Source organism: Anopheles merus, chromosome 2L (assembly GCF_017562075.2).
Source record: "Anopheles merus strain MAF chromosome 2L, AmerM5.1, whole genome shotgun sequence".
NCBI lineage: Eukaryota > Metazoa > Arthropoda > Insecta > Diptera > Culicidae > Anopheles > Anopheles merus.
In genome coordinates this window covers 39,932,359-39,959,917 of record NC_054083.1, presented here as the reverse complement: position 1 = coordinate 39,959,917, position 27,559 = coordinate 39,932,359, and the positions used below count along the sequence as shown (strand labels likewise).

General features: G+C 45.4%; 2 protein-coding genes across 3 annotated transcripts; one reads left to right on the top strand and one right to left on the bottom strand.

The window, feature by feature from the left end:
• Window positions 1-560: 560 nt before the first annotated feature.
• On the top strand, window positions 561-16,261 carry LOC121592998. Of its 2 annotated transcripts, none has more exons than XM_041915008.1 (8): window positions 561-762; window positions 8,482-8,615; window positions 11,696-11,856; window positions 11,969-12,152; window positions 14,106-14,148; window positions 14,242-15,445; window positions 15,515-15,760; window positions 15,834-16,261. In XM_041915008.1, the coding sequence occupies exons 2-8, from the start codon at window positions 8,504-8,506 to the stop codon at window positions 15,966-15,968; spliced, it is 2,085 nt and encodes a 694-aa protein (XP_041770942.1). In that variant the 5' UTR covers window positions 561-762; window positions 8,482-8,503; the 3' UTR covers window positions 15,969-16,261. The 2 variants fall into 2 exon arrangements, with proteins under 2 accessions (XP_041770942.1, XP_041770943.1); XM_041915009.1 differs by having other exon boundaries at window positions 8,479-8,615.
• Window positions 16,262-16,983: 722 nt separating this feature from the next.
• On the bottom strand, window positions 16,984-26,729 carry LOC121593053 (putative laccase-11). The gene is made up of 6 exons (XM_041915092.1): window positions 26,240-26,729; window positions 20,935-21,037; window positions 18,954-19,184; window positions 17,935-18,725; window positions 17,549-17,773; window positions 16,984-17,461 (listed from the first exon to the last, which is right to left on the bottom strand). The coding sequence occupies exons 1-6, from the start codon at window positions 26,343-26,345 to the stop codon at window positions 17,115-17,117; spliced, it is 1,803 nt and encodes a 600-aa protein (XP_041771026.1). The 5' UTR covers window positions 26,346-26,729; the 3' UTR covers window positions 16,984-17,114.
• Window positions 26,730-27,559: the final 830 nt, after the last annotated feature.

Sequence of the window (27,559 nt, the reverse complement as noted above, 5' to 3'; positions counted from 1 at the left end):
CGATCATTCCCAGAGTTTAATAACTTTCTTAAAGGCATCTAGTAAACCTGATCATTCGATTTGAGTTTCATTCAGTTGTAGGTTATTAATTTATCTGTATGCATCATTCAGTTCTACTCTTTTATATTGTAATAATAAGTCCAAGTAAGTTTATGATAAGTCCAATCCATTCCATCCTACGCAAACCAATAACCTATTGGAATTCTTGTTTTTGAATTCGCTTTTATAACGGCTTGCTCAGCATACAGCACAAGCTTGCATGCAATCCACTTGTACAGCAAACTTTCAAGCGATCATCGATCCAATTGCATCCAACCTGTTCCCTTGACAGTGTAGGTGCGCTGGATGTGTAAGCATTCACACTCATACACCGCCACATTGCACCATACAACCACGCGATCCACCGCCGACGCAATCCGACCACAAGACGATCGCACCCATACACACATGACCATCCCCCTAACCATCCCCCAAACACCGGTCGATACCGGCGGGGGTTAGCGTCTCTTGGTGTGCGATCGTGCGCACATGCTCAACAACGACCCCACGACGACGGCGCACGGTAAACGATCGTCAGTTTGAGTCGGTGCGTACATTGAAGCGGTCCATTCCTGTTTGACGCTGCGGCGATCGTCGACCCGCATTACTCTGTTGTTGACTACCCAAATAGGGATAGCCCGTTCTCTCGATCCCGGTGTGTTTTTTTGCCCCCGGTCCCCCTATTGTGCGTGCGTGTGTTGTATCTCGCGTGTCCCAAAAAAGGTAATTCCAAAAGGTGAACAAGTGAAGCAGTGAGAAAGCAGACGGAAAGGAACAAGTCGATGTTGAGTGTGGAAGCAAAAAAAAAGACTGCCAGTGATCGGGTTTTTGCGGTCTGTATGCAGTAAAGGAACTGTTTGTATGTGTGCGCGCAGAAAAAGACACTAATGCACAGCGGTGGATTGAATGTGTAATGTGCTCCAGAAGCTTTCTTGTGTCACCCTTATTTGGGTTCGCGCAACGCGTGATTAAGCCTCATTCTTATGCAGCTCGTGTAAAGCCAAAAATGCATTGGGAACGACGAACGATGTGCCGAACTGGAGTGATCGAATATGTTGCGTGAAGCATTGGTTCATCTTATCTGGGACTGTGATGCAGCAAAAAACTGTTGTAAAAAATCTATAAATCACTGAAAGCAAAGTGCTCGCTTCGGTACCATTTCGTTCCACAATCATCGTTAAAAGCTGTTATCAATTATCACCTTGCAGCTGTCGATCGTCAGACCGGGTGACTTAGTTGTCTTGTCAGTACATGATGTACCATTGCGATTAGCAGCAAGGTCGTGCATGACCTTGAAGAAAGTACAACAACGCGAAGAAGAGTGTGTGTTTTTGTCGTACTTCTTTCAGGAACTTCTTCATGATTGCTTTATTACAATTATTACAAAGAACAGATGCAGTGAAAATAGAACCATAACAACATTTACTACAAACCATAATAATAACCCACAATTTGGATGGTTTTGTCCCGAAGCTAGATGCCAAGATCACTACCATCTCCTTGGCTAACGTCCAGAACGTACGCAAACCTTGTGTGCGCATATGTAGTGGTGTATGCCGCCCGAAGCTGGCCATTTGGTTGCCCAGTTCGCAAACAGCAGCAAACCTGCGATCAAAGCGCAACAGCCAAATGCCAAAAACATGCCTGATCAAAGAGACACATTCTTCTCGGGGTTTGTGCTGTTTGGACAAACATTAGCATTCTAAATTCAACACAAACCGGTTCGCGGTTTATTATTGCTGAAAGGGGAAGAGCGCCGTATGCAGAAAAGGAGGATGAAGAACTGTGTTTGTCCAATCGGTATGCCACAGTCAGAAAATGTCGGTCGATGGTGAAATAACTTAAGAAATTACCATTTAATGGCCCCAAACTGTAGCCCTGTTTGGAAGAAGAGTAATATTTGTTCAAGCTATCAGTTTGCGTTATAAACAAGTTTCTCTGAAAATTACTTTTCTTGCAAATTGTAACAGTATTTATTTCCCCAAACCTAACTTAATTGCTTTGTTACTGTTTACAATTCCATCTCAGCATTGTTGCCTCTTCCACCATTTTACCAGAAAAGCTGATTTTGCAAAACCAACGGCTACCCTACGACAACACAATGAACAGCTAAACAGTCTTGGCTAATAAAAGGGACCTCCCAGGAGCATCTCTTGGCAGTTTCCGCTCATAAATTCTACGTCTAACAACAGTTCTTGCAAACCCGCTGACTCGTTGGTCTAGGCTGACTGACTCGGGAGATGAATCTCTAGGCACAACACAAACTGTCTCCTTTGCCGCGATCTGTAACCCGATACAGTGCTTAGCAGCCCGTTCTGCACGTTGTGCTCCCATCAGATTGTCCAAACAAAATCGCGCTAGTCGCACAAAACACAAATTAAGCAGATGATTTCATAACACCTTGGGGTCGTTATTTTTATGCACGTGAATAATCACCACCCATCTGCACAATAGCGCCCCCCCCCCCCCCCCCCCCCCCCCCCCCCCCCGCTGGTGACCTCAGACCGTGCGATGTATTGGGGCCCACGCATTTGTTTGTTTCCTCTTAATTTATCGCATCACAATATGGTTCCCGTCAGCGTGACCATTATTCGCATCGGATGGCACTTACGCTCTCTCGGTCTGTCGCGCTGTCCGGCATCAACCTGCAACAGTTTTGATAGGACGGCAGAGGATCTGTCGGAGTCGACCGCTTAAAAAGCAGTGCCGATTTCAACCCTCCGTTGGCCTCGAAGACACACACACACACAAGCGTAGAACAGAAAGTGCACTTGTGTTTAATTAAATGTTTATGTTGTTCGCCCTCTCCGGCCGGGAAAGGACGGGAGTGAGGTCCTCCGGTGAGACACGCAGCCGAATGTGATCACATTGTTGACTTTACTCTCAGCTCGCAACGTATCTTTCTTTACGTACACACGTGTGTGTGTGTGTGTCTGTTTGTATGAGTGCAGTAGGGGTGGTGGGCTGCTGCACGTAGGTCGTAGCAACGGCAAGGGTTGTGCAACTGCAAGTGTTTGCAACGATGGATTAGTACTGCGGTACTGCGGTGCTGTGGTTTGGTGCGTTGCCTTCCGCTTGCCACCCTGCCGCGGGTCTTGATTCTCTCGCTCCAGTTTTGCCGCACGGTGACCGACATTTCGATGCACAAAGTAACAGAGTACGTCCGGAATGTGGCGTCGCAAAGTCGATTGTCAGTGTGTGTGTGTGTGTGTGTGTGTGTCTGTGTGTGTGTGTGCAGGCTGGTGATGTGCGTGGGTTCTCGAATTCGATTTCACTAGATTACCGGTTTGTGGTCGGATTTCGGTGGTTTTGGTTTTGTTTCTCCCAAAACGAGCATTCATACTTGGATGTGTTTTAATTTGTGTGCACTTTTCCATGCAATAATAGTGAGATTTACACAAAATTAGCCAAACATGTTGCCAACATCCCGAGAGATGTATTGTGGCTGGAAACGATTGTTTTGGGTGTTTGTAAAAGTATTGAAGCTTTAGTTTGAGTTAATTTTCTACATTCAAGAGTTTTATGTTGAGCTAATATAGCAAACTCTAATTTATCAGTAGTTTACTTATAGCTATGATGAGTAATGTTAAACTTATGTTGACCTATTCGGTTTCAGGCATCGCTAATGAGCAATTTAAGCTCTTTTTATTCGGCATTAAATTTGATACCAATTTTGGAAGGTAACATATTTACTAAATGATAATCTAATATTCATTTATTGTGCCGTATTAAGCTGAATTATGTTTTTACAGTCAACCTGTCAATATCCTTCTCATCGGAAAATTTTACTTATTCACAACAAAATAGAGCTAAATTCAGATTCAGATATAATTAGCAATACATCTGTACGTCTGACGAACAGATGGTTCAACATGACATGATGGATTGTCTAGATCAGAGAAGCAAATATCTTTTAAAGTACTGTATTATGCCTCCATTCATACAAATATCCACATCAACGACTGGAACTTATACAAAAAGATATTGGTATTCTCATCCAAAGAAGCAACACATTCATAACCAACATTTGATCAAGACTAGTTGAAACATTTTGAATTGTTTCAATTTGTCTTAAGGACTTTCGCCACACACCATGCACCCGCTAGACCCTTCAAAAACCCACAAACTTATGCTTACTTATGTACACTCTCTCGCTCTATCGAAAAAAAAAAAACCAATCAAAACAACCCTTTGACCACTTTTGGGGCGAAAGAAATCAATTCCCCATAAATCACAGTCCACTCCACTCCGGCGGCTTTGATCCTGTCTCGTTCTCAACCCCGCGGCACGAGTCTCGTGGGTGGCGAGTGATTGACTCGTGCATAGATTAGGCGTTGCATAAGCGCTGCGGGACAGTGCATGTTTGTATCTGTGTGGTCCGGCACTCGTCGCTGCACCTCGCCGACATGATGCAACGTACGCAGGCTCTCGAGAGGCGCCAGCCGGCTTTCCAGCGATCAAACCGTTTTCGTCTCGGCCTCCCTCCATTGACCCCTCGTCCTCTCTGCGACTCCAGTCAATAATCAAAAGCCCAGAACCGTCCGCCGTTTTGTGCCAGCCTTTACCAGCGCTGATAGACGGAAGGGTGTCTTTGAACTGGTGAACGGTGAACGAAGAGTCAAAAAGATCACCGCCAGATCGACGATTCGTCATACCCGTGTTTTGGTTTCCGGTTCCTACCGTACGTCTTTTTTTTGTCAACCTTCAAGCCCGTCGATACGTTTGCAGAAAAGGCCATTTGCTCACCTCACCGCTCCGCGCAAAACGTATTTTGCATTCGAAAACGTGCCCGTTGAAGCAATCTTGTCCGACCGGAGGGTTGACGTGTGCTCCGTCGGCGTCGGTTTTGTTACGCTGGTCGGATCGAATTTTCCGCCGGTCGTTGGGCGAGTTTCTAATTTTAGCGGTGAAAATTTGACTTTTTCCGAGTGCAGCTTCCATCGTGCCCGGTCCCGGCCCGGCTCGGATGGATTGTTTACGAGATTTTCAGGAATTTCCGACCATATGAGAGCCACCGGAGAGTGAGCCGCCATGGTCCAAAAATACATACCGTCATGCAGCGAACCAGCCAGTATCGGTGGCGGGAGCGAATGCACACAAACAACAGCCCCCGGGGCCGCATGATCTCCGGCTTGTGCGTGTATGTGAGTGTGAGTGAGTGGGGGAAGCTATGGTTTTGTTACAGTGATGGTGGTACGGGACGGCACGAGACGCTTGAACGCTTTGGAGCGATAATAATTTCATTAACAGGTACCATGCCTGGCAACCCACTCGGCACGTAGCGTGAAATTTGAGGCACTGGGTGTTGTTTAGTGGAGTCCGCGTGTGAGACGTTTATGGGATTCTAAGGGCGTACACGTTGTTCTGGCAAGTTGCTCTAAAGGGAAGAAGAGTTAAAGCTTAAAGTTGAGATGAGAGTTAAATGCCTCAGTTGTGTGCATCACTAATAGAATTGTTTGTTTCGTTTACAGTAATGTGTTAATTGCTTTTAAAGGTTAGGAAGTACATAAAAAGGCAATTTTATTTATTGGCTATAATTGGTTCTTTATTGATCCTGTGATATGTTGTTCAATTTAACGATTTTTAGTTTTTAAAGTTATAAAGCTTAGCTTTATTTTAGTTTATTTAGTTAAAAAGGTTTAAAAAAGCCAAACCAAACATAACTTGCACATCCAAGGGTTAAGCCACCACACTGCCCTTCGAAGTCATTTCTTCCCAATCAACCTCAGCAGGCGCGCACTCTTCAGCACAGCACAGCCTCTTTAACTTCTCGCGTAGTGTGCTCACGTCTCCGATCGCACATCCGGACCCCATTCGAACGCCTTCCGATCGATGCTTTGAACCGGCGTTAGAGGGCACCAGCCCGTCCCGGCATGTGTGCTGTAAAGCAAATAAACATGTGTACCACGCGCTAACGCAAACGCGCTCCACCCCAAACCCGGATGGCCGGACGTACGCAAAGCGCACAGGTTGCCCCATGTTGCCGCCTGTCTCCCGTGTGTCCATTTTAAAGCGACCCAAGGAAACAAGTTTTACCACGCACCAAGCGCAAGCAGCAGCAGTGGGTGCAGTCGTACGGCAACGTCCAGCGGGGAGGTGCGTAAATGCACGCCAAGACACACCACGAAGAGAGCACGCAAGAGACAACACAGCATGCAGCATGTGTTGGTGCAGATACACACACACGCACGCGCGCGCGTTGTTCCTTTTAATCGCCACCACAAACTAAACCCTTCACCATATCGTGATCGATCAAAGTGTTTCACTTTTTTTTTGTGCTGCGTGTGGGATGGAAACGCGATGGCGCGCGATGAGTGTATCTGTATGTCTTGTCTGGCCGGGGAGGTTTTTTACCCATATTTGCGGGGGCGCCAATTGACACACTATGATGTCATGGCAGGCACTGGCCATCGCGAGAGCGGCCAGGAAGGTCATCGCGTCGCCGTACGGCACCGACTAGCATCGTGCATCGTGTTTGCCCGTGTGGAAGGAGTACAAAAACACTACCTTCATAGCCCTAAAACCTCAAACCGCTTGATGCGGGTGGTTGCTTAACGCTCGAAAGGATCTAGTAGCCGGGTGGGGTGAATTTCGTGGAATTGCGCTGTGAACCACTGTTGCGCACCGTGTACCGTGCTGTTGCGGTGGCGTACGTTAGCATGAATTCTTGGGCCGTTTCTGCTAGAACGAGCTTTAGCCAACGGTGCTCGTTAGTTGTTGTTTTTGTGTGGCGAATATTCGCAGAATAAAATCCAGTTTCCTCGCCAGAGATTGAGAAATCAGTGCTGCACTTTGATTTGACCGAGTTTGCACCGAGATTTCAATGTCCCATAGAAAGTAGACTTCATTATCGTTGAATACAAGTTCTTGTCATCCGGTCCGGAAGGACTAAAGAGTACTCATCAAAGCTCGTAGAATTGTTATTATTCTACTGACTCGCGGATCAGCATGATTGGAATCTCGTACCACGAACTGCAATAAATAAAACTTCAAGCAATATGAACCACCGAACAGCACACGATTGGGTAGATAAAGCACAAATCGACTAGTATTAAAACTTAACGATATTTTACCTTTTGCGGATGAAGAACGTTGACGTAACGCACACCTATCCATGACATCATGCGGTGCGATCTTTTTTGTTATGACGAACGCATGTTCCGCCGGAAGTGTGTAGGTGAAATGACTCTTTCGAGCGCGGCTTGACATCACCCCGTGGCACCGGGTACAGACCAGGCGACGAACCGCACCATAAGAATGAAAAATGGAGCTATTCCATTCACACTCCTTGCTCGTCGAGAAGCGTTCAAAGATCCGGACCTGTTTCTTTTTTCACACTCCCAAAATGGAACCGTGTTTGTGGAGCGCCAACATTCCATTCTATGGCTCATCCCAATTCCAATTCGCTAGCAGTGGATGCTGACATCCTGAGCACGCAGGTGGGTGAAGCACGGCAGCTGCAAAAACAAACAACCAAGCACACTGTGGCTGTGGCCGAGTGACTTACAGAAGAATCGGTGGCAAAAACCTGCCCTAACCTTCAAACCGCACACTGTTGAAGTGAAGCGGCCGGGTCGATCTCTGCCAGCGACGGATACATTTCATGACCATTGGCGATACCCATTTACGGTGCGCTCATGGCTTTTCTCCATGCCCGGGGCGGCAATAACCGTGCTCGAGTTCAATTCCAAGCGTTTGTGTGTTTGCTTCTTACTCGTACATAAAGCGCTATCGAACTCGCGTGACAAACAGCGGGCTTCTCTTTCTTCGGAAATGGCATGGCACTGGTCACCCCTACTACTACCACTACTAGTTCCGTCGGTCGCCTCCTGGATGCTGTCGAGGCCATCCGTCACACACACACACGGTTCCGGGTTTCCTTGGGCTTCTCCGCTTCTTTGCTGTAAAAGGAGCGGGCCACCGTTAAGCGGAACCCACGGACGGTGCAAGGTGGCAAAGATATCCCAGGGTCGGTCGGGTACGGACATCATCATCCGGTAACAGGTTTTGGTTTTTTCTCTCCTTTCTCGGACTTGGCTGAGGCTGTGTGTGTGTGTCTGTGTTTCGGATGTGGTGATGTGTAATGGAATGGGTTTTTTGTTCCGACCCACTGCTGCAAGCTTCAATGATCTCGTTAGCAGATGCCCTCCTTGGGGCACAGTACCTTCCGCTAGCGATTTATGGCCGCTGCAAATCGGATGAACGCTTTCCTCTCAACGCACACGCACACACACCCAGACTTGTCTCTCGGTACGCTTAGGTCCGTACTGATTGCAGCGTGCAGCATCACAATCACAAAACTGATTCCCCACCCCGGCACAAGGACATTCTGCGATGCTCGTTCCGTGTCATTTCTTATGATTTAATTTCGTTTGCTTTGAGTTTGCTGAGTCTTGCGCTCGTTACATTTCTTTCTCCGTTCCTATTTTCTTCTCCCAGCAGCCTCAGCCGCAGCAGCAGCAGCATGACGACCAGGGAGCAGCGGCGGGAAGAGTATTCGTCCTCGGTGCGCGTCATGTCGCCGTCACGGTCGATTACACCCACAACGCACGGCCATCAGTTCGATAACCGATTGGGTAAGTGGGTGATGAATCGCTGGTCGCTTCATAAATGCATAATGCAAGCAACCAACGAATGGACAGAACGTTTTGGATAGATGCATTTCATTGTAAGGACATTTTTGCTGGTGTTAACAATATCGCTACCATCATCCAGGAATGGCATTCCAATTTTCTCGATAGAAACCCAACGTACCTTAAAACGGGCTGCTATTATCTTGGAACACAAACAAACCACACCAAAACCAAAACCACACAACAGCAATGGAACAGCAATTTTCATCTCTCACATCGTGTAGCAATTTCGTAGACAATAGAGGGAAGATTTTAGACGCATTTTCACTTGCAATTCATATGATGGTGTGCAATTGAACTGTAATCTTGTGGTGTATTGTGCTAGTAGACAAGCAGAGCAGGGGTAGGCAAACGATTGAAAACGTAAACAAAGTTTGGAAGGCTGAATTCATGAAAAATTACGTAACAGCATTTCTTTCAAGATGGTTAGTTGTTGGTAGACTCGAATATCATACACGGTTTTCCGAGCCATTTTCGAAGATAAACGTTGTTATTCGCGGAATACAAGATTTTAATCAATAGCAATCTGATATTTTTATTGTTTTTTCTTCTGAGTTTTGGAGACGCATCTCATCCAGATTTGTATAAAATTTTCAAAACCAATATTACACGCATTTTCATGCATTTTTTTTTAGAAAATTGTAACGGATGGAACGGGTAAAGGCTTAGCCTTAGTTTGGTGTGCCATGTAAAGCCAAACTGTAAAGCAAAATTATTGATTGCGTTGTTTTCAGTAGAAAATTGAAAGTTTCTTATACAGAGGCTTCCGAGTCAATTTGCAATGTCAAAAACATTTGTCATCCTTTGTGAGTTTTTTTTTCAACATCTGTCGAATGTTTTCCAACAGTTGTATTTGCCTCACAATATTTTTTCTGTTCATCCTCATGATTTTCAACACAAATCAAGCTGGAATGAGTTTGAGAGTTAATTGTAACTTGTTGAAAATCATTTGTAAGAACTGAAAATTTTATTATGTTGATACAGGGTTTTCTAAATCAGTTTCGAATGTAAACATTGTTATTCACCGCATCTAAAATGTTTTTCAACAGCTGTCAAAAGGTTTATTTGTTTCAAAATGAAATTTCAGTTTCAACACATGATTTTCAACACATAACAAAGAGCTTTCAAACTCAATTCAGCTTGAGACGTGTTGAAAATCATGCTGTAGATTTTAAAAATTATAAATGATGGAAATTATTATGTTAGATCGATGTGGTTCAACATTTTGCATTCGGCGAATAACAATGTTTACATTCGAAACTGACTTAACCTATATGTGACAGCTGTTGAAAAAACATTTTGCAGGCGTTGATTCAAATGTAACCTTGTAAAATGTGTGAACGCATGATTTGAGTACCATTGAATAGTATGAATAATATTTTTGCGCAGTTACAGGAAGTCACTCTCTTTGTGCACATCTAAGATGTTTTTCAACAGCTGTCGAATAGTGTATTTGCGTCATAATAAAATTTCAGTTTTTACGTATGATTTTCTACATACCACAAAGAACTGTCAAACTCAATCCAGCTTGATACGAGGTGAATCACAAATTGTGATGATGGAAATGAAATATCAGATTGATGTGAATTAACATGTTACATTCCGAGAATACCAACGTTTACATTCGAAAATGGCTCGGAAATCCCTGTATAGTGATCATATATGATCAAATTTACAATGTTTTTGGATTAAAAGCAAACCATGCGAGAACATATTTTTCCCTTTCCATCATTCTCCTTAAAAACATTATCCTTTCAACCTTATTAATGTATAAAAATACGTCTACAATACATTGATATTTTCACCAACGAAACTTTGCGTTGCCAACCCCTGCCGAGTAGGACGATTGTTTCATGCTCACATTTCCACATCAAGTCCAGCCTTCGAGGTACAGCTTGTTTGAGGTTTCACAATAACACTTCTTCCGGAACTAATCCGTAAAATCGGAAAAAAGAAAAAAATCCTATCCGCTCTGTCCATTATGGCCAAGTAATCTGCATCGTTCGAGCATGATATTAGAAAGTATGCAGAGCAATAATTACTGCCCGGTTCTCCTGGTAGAAGGAGAAAATTTCTCCCGTTTTTTATTTGTTGCTATTTGCCTGTGGGGAAATTTGAATAAGAATACAGAACCGCTTGTTCGGCAAGAAATCCAAGTGGTTTTCAAAGCGCAAAAAAATCGTGCAAATATGACACAAGCGCTTTTTCTGTGAATGTGGACTTCTCTAGGGAGATTTGGACAGCTCGTAACCTACGGCGGAAACACTCACCGTGCTCACCGTGTTTCACTCCAAACGTCGGAAGTATAAATAGCACACGGAACGACTGCGGTGGGTGATGATTATTGTGGCCGCTGCGGCGAGAGAGACAGAGCAGTAAGAGGATCGTTAATGCTCTAGTTATTTTGAAAAGGAACCTTGCTGTTGTCCAGCTGTATACAAACGATGGTACCATTAGCCATCCTTTTATTTGCAATCGCTACGCGTGTTGGTGTTGAAAATTGGAACAATACTAGAAATATGTTTTAATTACAATCTTCATGAAATTCGCTGCAAGAAATCGTGTTTTTAACATAAACAGTAGAAACATATAAAATTGTGCTTGCATTTTCTGTGAACGAGAGACAAGTCCTCTTCATTACCAAAAGCACCATCGAGAAAAGTGTTTCATTGGTTTCAATTAATGCCCTTTTTTCCTACCACCAGACAGCCAAGCAAACAGTATGCATCTTTCATTAGCGTTGTTTCGCTACGAGCGAGCGACTAATTGGAATTAATAATCATCGTCTAAAAATCTTATCGCCCCTCTTTTCTACCCTTAAACTTATCCTCAGCAACGGCAGCTTAACGAAACAAGCGCCCAAAGTTTGGTTCATTTATTAAATCTCCCAAACGATTCGCGAACGTGGCGCCCTCCACCGGGATTATCGTGCTGAAGCCCCTTTTCTTGTTCCGCTTCTGCTAAGCTGTTGCTTAAATATTTATTTATCGTCATTTTCCCTGCTTATTCCCTTCTCACCTCAGACAATCTGCTGGAGGACCTGCAGCAAAGCGTGTCCCGCCCGGGCAGCTCGCTAGGTCAACCGATCAACAACTACTCGTCGACCCGCGAGGTGCAGTATCTGCAGCCGGCCAATGTCACAACGGTGGCTCGCGAGCGCTCGGTCAGCCCGTCCACCATCACGGTAACTGCGCTCACACACACACACACACTCACGATTGCACTTTTTTTTCGATTCTTTTAATTGTTACCGTCTCTGTTTTTGTGCTGTTTTTTTTTCGGATGACTCACCGCAGAACGAACGCAAGATCTACAAGACGGCCAAGTACGAGTACAAATCGAGCGGTGGCAGTGCGGCGACACTCCCGGCGGGCGGCCGCCCGGACCAGTCCGTCAGTGAGGTGTACCAGCGAAACATTAATCAGCTCGACACGCTTCTGAATGATCTTGAACGTGAGCGCGACTCATCGCTCGATCGAGGTAAGCTACACGTTGTGTTTTTCGGGGTGAAAATGTGTTCCCATCCCGTCCTCGTTGCACCAAACAAACAAACACGGCGCAATGGCTAAAAAGGGTGCTAAAAATAGTACCACAGCAGCATTGCCACCGCTCTTGGCACAGACACACGTCTGTCTATGATGTGATTAATCATAATGACGCGTTTTTTTGGTTTCGCTCTCTTTCCTCGTCGACTTTGACTTGACGAACGCGGGTCCACGGGTTGAGCAGTTTGCTTCCCAAAACTAAATTTCCTCCCACTGCGTTCGTGAGCGTTGGCGGGCGTTCGACTCTAGCCGGTTCGACAGTACCAACCTGTGCTCGTCTTGTTGCACGAAAAGTGGCACAATGTCAGGCAAAGATGAAGCTAAAATTAGCACAGCACGGTTTTCGGTGAAACCCTTACGGTAGTTCGCGCGTTAGTACGGCGTTCTGATGCTACCGTTCGAACTGGGTCAGCGACTTTTTTTGTTACAAGAACATGGAAGGTTGTGTTCTGATACACTTTAGCGGTGTTTATTTAAGAGGAAAGTAAACAAAATTGCTTTTTAATGCGGCACGGGAGTAATCAGCTGAAAGCGGACAGTTATTCAGAGCAGATTTTGTTTGCACGGGAGATGGAGAAGCCTGGTGGATTGAACGGAATTAGTAGTTGTAAGCAATTGAGCGTCTTGCAGAATGAGTTCAAAAGCTTACTATTTTGAAGAACTTTAGTATAATTAACAAGGTTTCTAAACGTTTTTGGTTGCATCCCAAAATTGTTTGGTTGCTTCCTATACTTGTTTGGTGTGTTCCCACGATTTTGTGTTGGTGTTTCCCAGATGTTTTGGTGCGGTTGTATTGATTTCCAAAGGGATCACACCAATAAATCGTAATATCAGTTAAAAAAAATTAGTAATCAACCAATAAATCGTGGACAATCCTGTATAATGTCTCTCTGCCAAAATGACGCACAAGGATATACAAACAGTGCCTCACAAAGTTGATGTTACAGTTGTCTCCAATAAGTTTCAATTTTCTCAACTAATTCTTAACTCTTTTAACTGTGGTTTGTAGCCATTTCATACACAATACATCCTATGAATGTCCCTTCCTTTAATTTTTATCTTTCTTCAATCATCAAAATATAAGCACATATCTTTGTTAGGAATAATACATTAAAGGAGAGACTTTTGAATACTCTTAATGGACGAATTCACAGTTGAGTACCACAGATGAGAATTTCCTACTAAATGTAATGAACACCGTGGATCACTGACCTTTTAAAGATTATGATAGTACAGTAGGTGACCGCTAACTGAAAGGTAAACAAGCTCCAGTTAACGAACAATGTTCGCTAACTGGAGTGACGTATCTATGGATTGATTGTTTTGATTGGCGTTGACTGGAATAAGCATAACAAACTTTTTTTTTCATTTATGTTGATATAAATTATATTAATTCGTGTAATAATATAAATTAATAGCAAACGTAGGCAAAAGACCCTAAATTTGTTTGAAAAATGCACATTTGCGACAAGTTTCTCTTCGTGAGATTCCGGATGTTTCATGTTTTGACGTTTAAGTGTTCGTTAACTGAGAATTACTCCAGTTAGCGAACCTCCAGTTAAAAAGCACTCCAGTTAAAACACATCCAGTTAGCGGTCACCTACTGTAATGAAAATTTAAAATAAAACGATGAAAAACAATATATTTCGACTGATAAGACTCTCGTGAAGGTCCTAACACTAAGAGCCGAAAGGAAATAAGGGAACATTGTCCAAAGTCGTCCACTTTGTCGTTACATTTTGCAGCTGACAAGCTTTGCAATTAAATTTTATTTTTCAAATCGTATTCTAATAGCAAATTGAAGCCTCACAAAGAACCTTTTTCTAAACTTTAGCAGCAAATGATGTGTCCAAGCCTCAATTTAATGCACGTTTTCCATTCATTCCAGGCAACAGATCTTTGAGCCGTGATGGCATCGATTCCGGATTGCAGTGAGTATTATTGCCCATTCGCGCCAGCACGTAGCTGCAGTGCTTTAATCCCTACGTTCTCTCTCTCTCTCTGTGTCTCTCCCCACTTAACAGTGAACCTGGTGCGAGAATCATCAAAACCACCACCACGTACAGCACCACCGGTGGCAAACAGCAGCACCAGCCAGTGAACCGGGAGCTCGTGTTCGACTCCCCGAACAGCTGCGAGGTGCGCCAGTCACGTTCGCGCCACCGTAGCCCATCGTACGAGAATCACGCAACGACGACCTCGACGGTTAAGAACGTTTCGTACGGATCGGACACCGGCTCGACCGGCATCTACGGGGGTATCCGGGCGGCCACACCGCAGCGCTCCATGACGCCGGCCCGCTCGGACGAGTACTACACCGAGACGCGCACCGTTTCGCCCAGCTCGGATCTGGTGGCGCGCAACGTGCGCTACAACGAAACCGTCCACGTGGACGATGCCGCCAACGTGCTGCACAGTATTCCCCTGTCCGACGACATTTTACCCCGCCCGAACACGAAGGTCACCACGACCGTGCGCACCTACACGTACGAGCTGCCGCCGGACAGTGCCGCCGGCTCGCTCAACCAGACCATCTCGTACACGAACCAGGCCGTCAACCAGACGACCAACACGCTGCCGGCAGGGTATCCGGACCATCCGGCCCAGCACGTCAATCCGGGCAGCAAGACGGTGCTGGTGAAGAACGAAACGTTCAACACCACGAACAACGTGCAGGAGTACCCGGTGCCGACCATCCTGAACCACCCGCTGCCCCCGAACACGGCCAAAACCGTCTACTACAAGAAGGACACGAAGCACTCGACCACCAACTACTACCCGGACCAGCCGGTCGAGTCACCGTATCCGGGCAATTTCCGTGCGATCGAGCCGCCGCCCCGAACAGCGGCCGGCAGCCCAGATCAGCCCAGCGGGCCGATGAAGTACACCGTGCAGGAGCCGGGCTATCCGCCGGGCAACAACACGACCTACATTTATCGCGAGGAGCGCACCAACACGAACAATCGGTACGGATCGCCCGTCCCGGTGGCGGACAATCTCTACCCAACCGGACCGGGCGGACCGGGCGGACCGGGCGGAGTGCCACCGCCGACCACGGTGACGTACAAGTACAGCTCAACGACGACGAACGCGACGCGGAACCTGTACCCACCGCCGGCGGAACGGGAACCGCTGCTGCAACCGTTCCCGACGGACGGCATCGATCGGAACGATCTCGATGGCAATCCGCCCCGGCGGCTGGACGATCTGATGGCCACATTTGGAGAGGTAAGAGAGGTCCGTTGGACGTTTATTTTAACAGTACTAAAGTGGCTTCTTTCATTTGCATTTCCCCAGGATGGCCAAATCATTTACCAGTCGAAGGTCACATCACAGACGGACAGTGGCCCCGGGCCAAAAAGACCGTCGCCCGAACGGAACGGTACCGGTCCGAAACCGATCGACGACACGGTCGACCAGAAGAGCGCACCGAACCAGTCGTCGTCGTCGTCGAAGAATATTGCCGGTCCGCCGGTTTACTACCCGCCAGGGCATGAGATGTTTGCCAAGAAGGAAATGGAAGCGAGCGGTTGGCGATCACAGGTGACACGATCTCTTCCTTCTTTCTTCTACTGCCAAAACGCACTTACTTATCCTTACTCATCTTTTTTCTCAGGGCGAGTACGCCAAGGCAAGCGGGATGTACAAATACGAGGCGGAAAGTAAATCCAAGAGCTCGAGCAAATCCGGCGCCGCCGTCGTGCCCGTCTGTCTTCCACTGTGCTGTGCGATGCCCTGCTCGATTATGTAGGGGGTGGAACGGACAGAAGCGATCCAGTTTGCTACTCTATGTGCTCTAACCTTGCGCAACTGGAATAACAATCTTCGATGTCTGTGTGTGTGTGTTTGTTTGAGTGTCTTCGGTGGGAAAAAAGGATAGAACTAAACGGCGCGCACACACGGGCAGCAATAATGTGCCAATTAACGATATTATATTTGCCTGTTATTATGTTACTTCGCTATATGATGACTCTTTTTACCTACACCGTTTATACCCAGCTCCTGATCGTGTTTTTTATACTCCGGAGAAACTAATAAAACAAAAATGTGTAAAGAATATCGAAAAGAAGTGATTAGTCAATATTAGCTATGAGAAAGATAAAAAGAGTAATGAAAGAAAGAAGATTTTATTGAATAAGTTGGGAGCCACTGACATCGCGTTTCAAAATTGCAACGTTGACTGTGGAAGCTTTCATTTCAAACGCCTAAAAGTAGGCAAACGTAATGCAGCATACAAAGCTTCTCAGACCCGTTGGCAATACAACCCGGTTGTCGTTGTTGTTTGTTTATTTTCAAAAAGATTCTGTGAACCAATTACTTACTTTTGTTATTTTAATTTTTGTTATTGTTATTGTTACTGTTACCAATACTTTTGTTATTGTTATCCATTTCATACTAATTAGCCATTTGTGGCTTCAAAACATATTACCTGATGGCCTAATGTTTGCTAAAGTGTGCTTGAAAATTGATTCTTGAACAGGTTTTGTTAGCTTTTCTATTACCTTTTTATTAACAACATGTATTTCAGTATTTGATGTTTTAGTATTTAAGTTGTTTCAATAAAAAAATGCAATCTAAACCAATTCAAATAATGACGGCTGCAAAAATAAAAATAAAACGAACCATCTCATTGCATACCTTTAGGCGCTTTCCATTTTGGCTAGTTTTTATTCGGAGTTTAGCGATTCATTTCAACAGTCTGTCAATTTCAAAGCTTCAGAACGCAAATGATTGAACAAAGTGATTGCTTTTCGGTTGTTTTTTGCTTTAAAAACTACCATCACTCCTTTATTTTTGATGCATAAAATTACAACAAGCGCTTCCCCGTTTCTTCACCACTCTCCAGTATCACACATAGGAACGATCGCAAAAGCCAACTACTACCACCGCCACCAGCTTAAATTAAAAAGTACCTCGGTCCCGCAAAGTGCCTACAGGCGGGAAAGTTGCCCGGAATGTCCGGCTGAGGCGTTCCCACGCTCAGCAACACGTCGAGCCCGCGGGACCAGCCCGGTGAGCCGATGTCGCGCAGCAACCAAAGTCCAGCATGGTTGGCAACGAACCGCACGGCCACGGTCGAGCCGCGCCGCACAACGATTGTGTCTCGCTGCAGCGGGGCGCTAATCCTCTGCCCCGCCTGTCCACTCAACGCCCCGAGTGCCGTCCCGGGCCGTCCTGCCGTTGCCAGCGCCACCACGAACACGCTCTGCCCGTGAAGGTGATACACGTAATCGACCGCAGCATCTATTTGGGAAAAGGAAGGCAACCGGGGAAAAAGGGTTATGCGGCCCGCAGAGCTTGGCACGAGAGGGCCGACGGGAGTGAACTTACCGGCATTAATTAGGACCATTTCCACCCGATGACCTGCTTCGATGTGCTCGACGTGCACACACTCGCACCGGGCCGTCAGCGGCTGACAGCTTCTTGGCAGCGGCCGTTGGCCACCGCAACAGTGGGCCCCCAGCGCACCGTTCGCCAGCGGTTCGCGCACCATCAGCACCGGCGGAAAGGCAAAGGTGAACCCGTTCACGGAGCGCACCGTCTCGTGGGTCGGTTCTGTTAGGCAGGGGGAGAGACCAAGAGAGGGTCAGCAGCCGGACCGAAAACAACAGAAAACGACGACATTTTCGGGCGGCGTCGGAATAATTATTATTATCTCATCCGCCTTGCAAGCGCATCGCGCAACAACGCTGCTGCTGCTGCGGGTTTTTGCGTACCTCCGAACGGTCCTGTGCCGGCTTGCTGGCGGCTGCCGATCGTAAACTCGAGCCGCGTGTCGTACCCGCGCTGCAGATCCTTTGGAAGCTGATCCCGTCCACCGGGCAGGTCCTGCGGGCACAGCATCGTTTCACCGCACGCCTTCCCGGTTAGGTCGAGCTGCAGCTCTTCGGATGGACGGGGTGGAGGTGTGATTAAATTATATTTAATACTTTCAGCATCGTTTGCAGCCGCTCGATCGGCGTCGTAGTGCAGGCGAAACACGGCCCGGCCACAGGAACTCGTCGTTTCGTGCGGTGTAAAGCGAATTTCATAATCGCGCTTAATTTTGTCCCCTGCCAGGCGGGTGAGCGCCACATCCATCCGGACACCGTCGTGTAGCAGGATGCGACTGACTGAAGGGGTTGAGTTGTGGTCCAGCACATTCCCATCGAGGGCCAGCACATGCAGACGGTGGTGTTCCAGCTCGAGCCAATGCTGACAGTGAGCCACTGCGTAGATGAGCCGAACGCGAAGGTTGAGCGTTCCGTTCAGTGTTTGCGTCCAGTCTCGCTGACCATTGACACCCAGCATACCGTTCAGCTCAGTTACCAGCCACACGGGATCGTTGTGGAGCGCACTGAGAACGGGTGACTGCCTTTGTTCGTACGCCGAACGAACGACAAACGCTCCGAGAAGCCCTTGGGTACGCTCCGCGCCGGCAAAGCCATGGTACAGATGTGTGCCAGCCCTGTCCGCCTGGAATTTGTACTGGAACCGAGTGAAGCTTGCAATCGGACATTGCGTTATCCTGCAAACGGGGAAATTGTATTAATGATTGATAAATTAGTTCGCCTAGCAAGTGCACGAAAGTGTTATCTCCACAAGAGATGGGAAAAAACAATTCCTATCAGATAAATCAATCGTTTTTCCCAGTGAGAAATCTTTCTGCACAGACACGTTACCACAACACTATCGATCATGAACGAGTAAAGGTGCGTGATTTATCGCTCCCTTTCCCTTCATTCGGTGAACTCACATCGGCACCCCATCCATGAACGGTGTCCGGCGCTGACTTTGCCCCGTCCAGTGCAGTGTAATGCTCTCGCCGGGGATCCGATTTTCGACGTCCACTACCAGGAAGTCATTTTCGCACACGGTCAGCGTGGGCCCGACGTACCGCCCATTGACGGTATAGTAGCTGACGATGATGGGCTGCTCGGTGGAATGGCTCCCACCGGTCAGCGTGACGTTGTCGGCGCTGGGAGTGCTGACGATGAAAGAAGAGGACCGAGTTAAAGCGAGAGCGTTGAAAACCCGTCAGTAGAAAATAGTTTATCGGCGGGAGATAAACTAAACCCGAAAAAAGCGAATGGTTCGTAGCCGTGCTGAGTCTTTGATGACACACTTGAACGATTTATGGACGAGTAGCGCTAGCTACTTAGCCGCTTTGAGGAACGCGGTGCTTTAGAAGCGCATTAGAGTGAGTTATTTGTCAATATTTCAAAACAGGGTTAGGCATTTTAATAAGCGCTTGAAACATTGAATTGTTTTCGGTGCGGTTCTACGTAGTACATTGCAGGATGATGGATGGCTAATTATTGTGACATGCTTTGTAGCGCTTGCAATCAAAATAGTGGGATTCTCTATAAATAATTGGAGAAAATCAAGCAAATACTAGGGTAAACGTACTTATAGTGGTGCTAGTACCAATAGTGGTGGTATTGCACTAAAATGCGTCTCATACGATAAATTAACAGTAGTTAAGTTATCTACGATAGTGTGAAATGTTTTCTAGCCTTTTACAAAGGATTTAAAAATGAAATGGGGTCATTCCGTTTCTTAGTGACCAAAAAATCCATTGATTTTGTAAAAGGTATCAACATTGATACGAAAACAGCTTCAAAACTAAGTTATATTGATATGATACACTGTTTTGAGGCATCCTTGTTTACCACCACTATAGGAACACAATAGGATGACTATAGGAACCATACCACCATTATAGGTACAACGAAGCATTCACAAAAATATGTTTTTTTTTTTCGAAAATTTGATGTGTTTCATGGTAAAAATAGTTGTGATTGCGAAGATAAAACATATTCCAACTGTTATGTGTTAAAATATTCAGAAATTGTCCTTCCTGACACTTTAAATCCATTAAAATAGATCTGTACCGCCACAAATTGCACCACTATTGGTACATTTACCCTAGGTTGCAAAAGTTATTCATTTCAACCCACATAATTAAGTTTTCTTTTCATTATAATCTGTTCCATTTTTTAATCACACATTCGTTATTTATATTTTTTCCTTTTCTTTTAACTGGTTTTATTATCTAATTTAAAACTATTACTTCCGATGTGTATTTATATTCTTGACTTCGTTCGTTGCTTTTTTAATATTTTCTCCAGTCGCTTGTTTACTTGTTTGTTTTGTTATTCTTTGTATCTCTTTTATTTTTGGTTAAAGTCTGTTTTGTTTTGTTTGGTTTGTTTTGCTCTATTTTACCTTTTTTTGCTTTATTTAAGATTGTATTTAAGGTGGCTTACTGCTGTTGCTTATTTGTGCTTCAGGGATGAATCTTTTTATCCATAATTTCATTAATATCCTATCCTACTGTTGTTTTATATTTTTCTATATTTTCCATGTGTTTTATATGTGTTTGTTTAACTGCTTCATATTTGTCTTTAGCAATTACCTTTACTATTTTTTCTTTTTATTTTATCAACATGTTTGGTAAGTTACTTTCTCATCTCTTTCATCAGCATCATCATCATCAACATCAAAACATCTCCTCAGCAAACTCATTTTTCAGTACTTGAAGTCCTTTTCGCTCCCCCTCTACAACCAACTCGACAGACAAAACCTGCATACAGCCTGCCATTCATCCCTGAAGCACAAATAAGCAACAGCAGTAAGCCACCACCGTGTTGAAGCGTTAGGTAAATATAGATTTATGAGCGTGCGATGATGTTGATTAATCCCTGCTCGGAGGGTGCAAGCGTTGCATAACCTACCTGCCAGGGCGAAAGGTGCGTTTTTCCACCACCAGCTCGTACCGGCAGATCCGGGGCCAGTCGGCACGGTTGCAAACCCGGTCGCACGAAACGGCACGTTCCGCTGAAAAAAGAGAAGTAAGAAACCCGCATGAGAAAGAGGATTGAAATTAATATTTCCTTAGCACCTAACAAACAACCAATTGTCAAAAAGACGCTTGACCCCGTTGCACTTTCCACCGGGAATCGTTTGCAATGTTCTTCGATTCGCCAGAAACAAGAATTGACTTGCTGTTATAAATATACTCTAACCCCTCTCCATTAAACCTACCAGCGCAGATCGGAGCCAAGATGACTGCCAGGTCGATGGTTCGGTTTTCAAACGCACGGAAATTTGATCCATTCATTTCAAGCCGCCTTTTTTTCCTTCAACCTTTCAACAAACTACACATGTTGGCATCTTTACACCATTCCAAAGAAGCGGAAAAATGTCACACGATCATTCTACACTTTCTATATCCAACGGAATCCATTTTTCCCTTGCAACCCAGCATAATGCGTTTCTCAGCCCTTTTTTTATTCCCAAACATAGCGCAGGCTCTGCAGGTGGACATAATTTCGAGCTAATTAGACATCAGTGGCGTAAATCCGGTCCCATCTTTTACCCCCACAAAAAAAAACCGATCCACGCCCGTCCGAATCGCACGCCGAGGACGGAACGTCGGCTTAACCTTTAAGGTTGGCTGAATTGTCGCAATCGGTGGCGTTGCAAACTTTACACTTTGTACTGGGCAACGCTGGGGCTAATTAATTGTTGTCCCTTTCTAGACGGACGTTGCACAAGCCAAAAAGGACACGAGACCGCACGTCAACGAACATGGTTTCGGGCAAGCCTTGTTTTGTAGCGTTGAAATACGTTGAAAAGATGAACTTTAAATCGTTTGAAGGGTTTTGAGGGATTTGTGGTCGGTAACGGGATTCAAGGCAACAGTTGCAACAATTTGAATGACGTATGTACACAGAAAGAATGCAGTTTTGACCGCGAGCAATGTTCACGTGATTAGGGAAAGGACATTGAAGGATGCAACGTTTGGTAGGTTGTCAGTGGTCCAAACCTGCACCCAAAAAACGAATTGTTCTGCCAATTTATTTTATATTAAATTAAATAAATCTATAACTTCGTTTAATTATTTTGTAGTGATTGTGATATTTTTGATCGTTTTTATCGATATGATTTATATAAAAGATGTTCAAAATCAATGAAGAGATAAGTAAGTAAGAAATAAAAATATTTTGTAAAATTGTAAAATTATATAAAGCTCTAAGTATTAGCAATGAAGCCCTACATATGTCTCTCTATCATGTTAAAATTCTAAAACAAACAAAAATTCTTTTGAAAACGATGCTGAAATAATGAGAAAAGTTCATATAAATTAATATAAATACAAAGAAAGTGATCATTTTAGCATTCAAAAATATAACTTGAGATAAAAAAATAACCACAATCAAACAATGAAACATAAATTGCTTGTGTTCATCAAAGAGATACTTGAAAGCAATAAGAATTCAGCAATTAAAAATTTTCCCATGTCCCTTGTACACCATTCTAATAAAATTAAACCGAAAAAAGCATTCCGTTGTGCAACCGCTAAAATGTCTTCTTTAGCTTCATTTCTTCCGTCTGCATTTTGTGGCTCCCTGAAAATACGACCTGTAACCCATCCAACCCATGTTCTTGTCAGCGTACTTTACAATCCTCCTAGCGGCAAGATCGCAAAGAGAAAAAAGAAACAAACGACACATCGCCTAAAGATCCCCCTTAAAGACGCTGCTACACTGTTGATTTCGATTAGTGACACAATTTCGATCAAACGATGTAACACATTAAGCGGGACTGGTTGTTTTTGTTTTACTACACCGCACACACACACATACATGGACCCCTTTTTTCTTGTCCGAACTCTCCACCGCGCACCGGGGGGCGGGACAAACCGAGCGTACTTCTGATGCTTCCGGTCTAGGGCCGGGGCCGGGCAGAGTGTGTGTGTGTGCGCGCTCAGTCCCAATCAGTGGCCTCGGCGGTTCTGTCCGGATCTGGGCAGCTGGTTAGCCCTCCCCGGGGTCCGGTCGCATACGCTCTGCCAGCCAATCCGGGCATACTGAAGCAAAAGAATAGGCCCCTACGACACCGTCCCGGACCCAACGCACTGCGTGATCGTTTGTGTGCGATCCTTCGCACGCTCAGCAAGAAGCTGGCTGGCTAGATAAATTTTGCCTGACACTTATTACCATGCCGCAACCGTCACCGTGCGAGATTTTCCGTCGCCCTGACAGAGAGAGAGAGAGAAAGAGAGAGAGAGGACCACACAGTGGGGGGATTTGATCGGTGGGACACACAGGCGGTGGCAGGTTGAACGCGCAAAAATAGATGTCCTCCCTGGTGGTGCTGTTGGACAGACCGGGTCCGTGGACACACCAGGCACTCGCTTACCACGAATCTTTAGGTACCGGACACAAACACACACACACACACACACACACACACACACACACACACACCCAAAGACTGTCATCTTGAACCAAAAATCGCACACGGTTGTATGTATTGTGTTTTCCCGTGCTTGGCAGTTGGACGGAGAAGCGGGTCGTTCGGTGCCGAACTCGTCGGCGACGGCACGACCTCAACATCCATCTATCCATCCATCCATCCGCACGGCCAAAAAAGTTGACAAAGCCGTCGTAATGGCCGTTTCCATCGGGGGTCGATCGGGTACGGCAGAGGGAAAAAGAGAGAAAGAAAATCACCGGGAGCGAGCGAGAGAAAAGGAATCGAATTTTCACCACATTTAATGATATTTTTAAGCATTCGAAGAAAACATAATTCGTGCAGTGCGACAACCGGTTGTTGGGCCACGGTTTGATGGGGGGGGAGGGGGGGAGGGGTCGCCAACCGTCGGGATACTGCCGGCGACCCGCCGGTTGATCGGCGAAGAATAAATCGTGACGAAACGAGATTTTTGGCTAGCGGCCTTCATTCCGTCCCGCGAGCGTTGGAAGTGATTTGAAGAACGCGATTCGTCCTCCTTTTTTTTTGGTCACTGTTGGAATGGATATTTCTTCACGGCTTTTTGGGATTTTGCCCATATTTTAGCACCCATCCAAGATGGTGACCAACGCCCGTAAATTACTCAATTGGAAAACGGAAGCCGGTGTTGCACTTGTTTCACTTTCAAAGTGCGCCGTAGCTGCAGCGTGTCTACCCGTGGCTATGTTTAACCTTCAAACCCCCACGAACAGCTGAGCTCCTAGCAGGCTAGCAGGACCGTTTGATACGATGATACCGGCAAGAGAGCGACCCACGGGGTAATGTCGTCGCAGGTTTTATTACCACCGTTTGCGGACATTACAGCAAAAGTGTTCACTGGCAGAGGATATTGTTATAATCCGGCTGGGGCTTCTTGTTTCTTCAGAAACTGACCTTTTTGAGAAGATCTCGTCTCCTTGGTACGTTTGCGATGCTTTTGAACTCTTTCGGCGCAAACCAAATAAAACACAGAAAACATCCAATGCATTAGCTACGGCCGGCTCTAGGCTAGCGGCGCTAGGAAGCAATGTGTCAAAATCTGGTTGAATTATAATATTTATGGCTAGGTCGTTCTCGAGTGATGCAGCAGCAGCAGCAGCAGCAGCAAACATCGTCCTAGTCTGCGACCCTAATACGTGGGGGGAGGCAGTATGGGGAGGTCGAAAAGGCCAAAAATTCTTAGCAATTAAAAGTTTTTATTGGAAATTATTTTTAAGCCGAGCCATGGTAGGAACTCGGTTGCATCCACCGCAAACGGGGAAAATCATTTGTTTCGAGCTATTTCGCGAACGGGATGATTCGCACGATCACCGTAATGTAGTGCCGATTTCATACGGTACGGTGTATGGCACTGATATAGCACTGGCGCTGAACTGAAATTCATAGACACAAAAATTCAGAGGAACATTTTGGGATACTCTGCTTCTCGTTTTTAGAGCTAACGTCGATAGAATCTAATCACTAACTTTAGGTGAGGATTTTAGGTGAGGAGGGCAATTGTTTGAGCTACCTCGTCTTAACATTCTTCTTCTATCTCTTGTTTTATTAGTTCTTTTGGGTAGTACAGACGATGATCTTACACAGAGTTATTTGACTTGTTCCAAGCTGCTGACCAACTTTTGGATTAAAAAAAAGTAACAAATTTTGTTGATTTTTCATGAGTTTAGCTACTCCCGCACTAACGAAACGTTAATTGCCCTTTCAATAATAGTATCCCAAAATTTTACATCTTTATCAGCCGAACTCTAATCGTGATGGCCAAAAAAGAAAATCAACTGTGTTTAGATGCATGCGCGATCAAAAAACTGCATCCCGTAGCGTCTAGAACGGACTCCGTGGGTCCGTTTGTGGACTTCGTATAAGCCTGTTCTGGCAACTACAACTTTTTGGTACTATTAGACACGTTTTGCCGACGTTTTCCATTTTCCAAAGGATGCTGAACCGAGCTGACGACCGAAGGACAAGTGGTAACATCGTTTCAGCAGCAGAGGTCGATGCAACCGGCTAAACAGTGGAATAGTACATGAGAAACATGAACAAAGATGTCAGGAATCAGAAATCACGTTCAGTGGCTTCGCAGCGGCAAGCAATGACGCCAATAATCAATGCGATCATTTCAGGCGAATTTCGGTAGAATTCACAATTCTTTAAAGCGATCCAACATTCCCCAGCCGCTTCTCATCGACATTTTTTCTGGATCAACATGATGCAAAAGCTTTACTCAAACTATTTTGTCATGACAACTGAGAAAGCATTAATAAAAGTTGAACGCAGGCCTTAAAACATTCCTGCACGCATTTATTTTTTCGCAATGACCATGAGCTATGAGCTCGTCTGGAAAGCAAATATTGAAGAATCCAAGTCTATTCCAACTGCAATCATTCCAACACCGTTGAAAGACAAATAATACCATAAAAAACTGAACACTAGATATGTGATCCACATGCGATCGTGTGTGATCCCAGAATGTCTTTGATTAGACCTCTAGGGCACAGTTTGAAGAAAGATCGAATACCTTGGCCTTACTGAATTACTCAAAAACAATAAACAAAGCAAAATAAGACTTTAACACTTCAGCGACAACGAATTCTATCGAGGCAATTATTCATATAGTTGAGCTTTTTTTACCATAAACATAACTGTATGCAGCCAGCACACTTGCACACTAATTTCACCTCTTCAACAATCACTTTATATTTGTCTTGTCTGTCTCTCCCCAATAAAAAAAACTCCCATACTTACTCGGATCGATGGCGGTAAAGTGTATTAAGACGGCGGCCGCCAAGAACACGCCGACCGTAATCAAAACTCGCTGCACAATCAAAACAATCCGCTGCAGTGTTTTCATCGTTTCCCGGCGCTACCGCAACAAGCTAGCAGCACTCGCACACGCGCCACAACCGTACACGACGTCGCGGCAAATTCAGAGTTGCAATCGGTGGGCGAGCAGTGGATGGGAGGTTTGCTGGGAGTCACACGCAAGTTTTTAAACAACAGCCAAATGTTTCACACCTCCAAAACATCCACTCTTGATATGGAACGATCACCCAAAGGGGGGAGTAGAGAACACACACACATAAATCCTTCACTCTAAACAGCAAACCCGGAAAAACGGACAATAGTGTACCATATTGTGTTGATTTCTGTTCCTTGTTTTATTCCAGAAATAATAATATTTATAAGATGTGAATTCACTGTTCTCGATTTTGTATTTTTTCCCCCTTTTTTTGGCAGTCCGTCTGACTCACTCACTTGCCCGCACGGTACGAATTACCAAGCGAAGCGGCTCCAAACGCGACTGAAAACCCACTGACCGAACTGATGGTTTGGGCACCATCACACCACAGCCAGCACATGGAGTGGATGATGGAATTCACCATACGCGAAAAAAAACCGACCCACACCGACCCTACCTTGCACACGGCCGTAGAGGTGGAAACCAGAAATGAAAGACAACAATCAAACCCGCCTCGAACGGTGCACGTGTGCAGGCGGCCGGCTGCAGCATCTCGTTGCAATTTCTCCAGTGTGCATCTCGCGCGAGCGCGCGCACACACATACACACAGTCAAGACGGTGCAGGTTTATTGTGATCAAACGACCCCAAGGGCTGCGCTACCGACCCGCAGCACACAGCACGCGGTGGTGGTCAGTTATGATCGACAAATGTGCAATAATTCCATTGCGTAATGTATGCACGGTGCACGGTCGGTTGGCGTGTCTGTTGTTTACCTTTGCCTTTTTTTTTTTTGTTGCTGCTGCTAACAGCTCTCTTGTTTATGCTGCTCTAACATCGAATGCAAATCGGGAGGATGGCTGTTAATTGTGCACTGTTATCTTAACTCTCTCGCCGACCATTTTGCACGTCGTAAATGATGCTTCCAGCATGGTGTTGGGCATATTTATTTGACGATTTAAAGCTTGTTTGATTTAACTACCGCTAGCAGAAAGAAGGAAGCAAACGCTGGTGATGGTGACAAAGACAATCATCAGCATAGGGTGGGGTCCCGACTTTCGTCAGCAGCTGTGGCAGTTGTGGGTTTTTTTCTTTCCATTTTTGCAA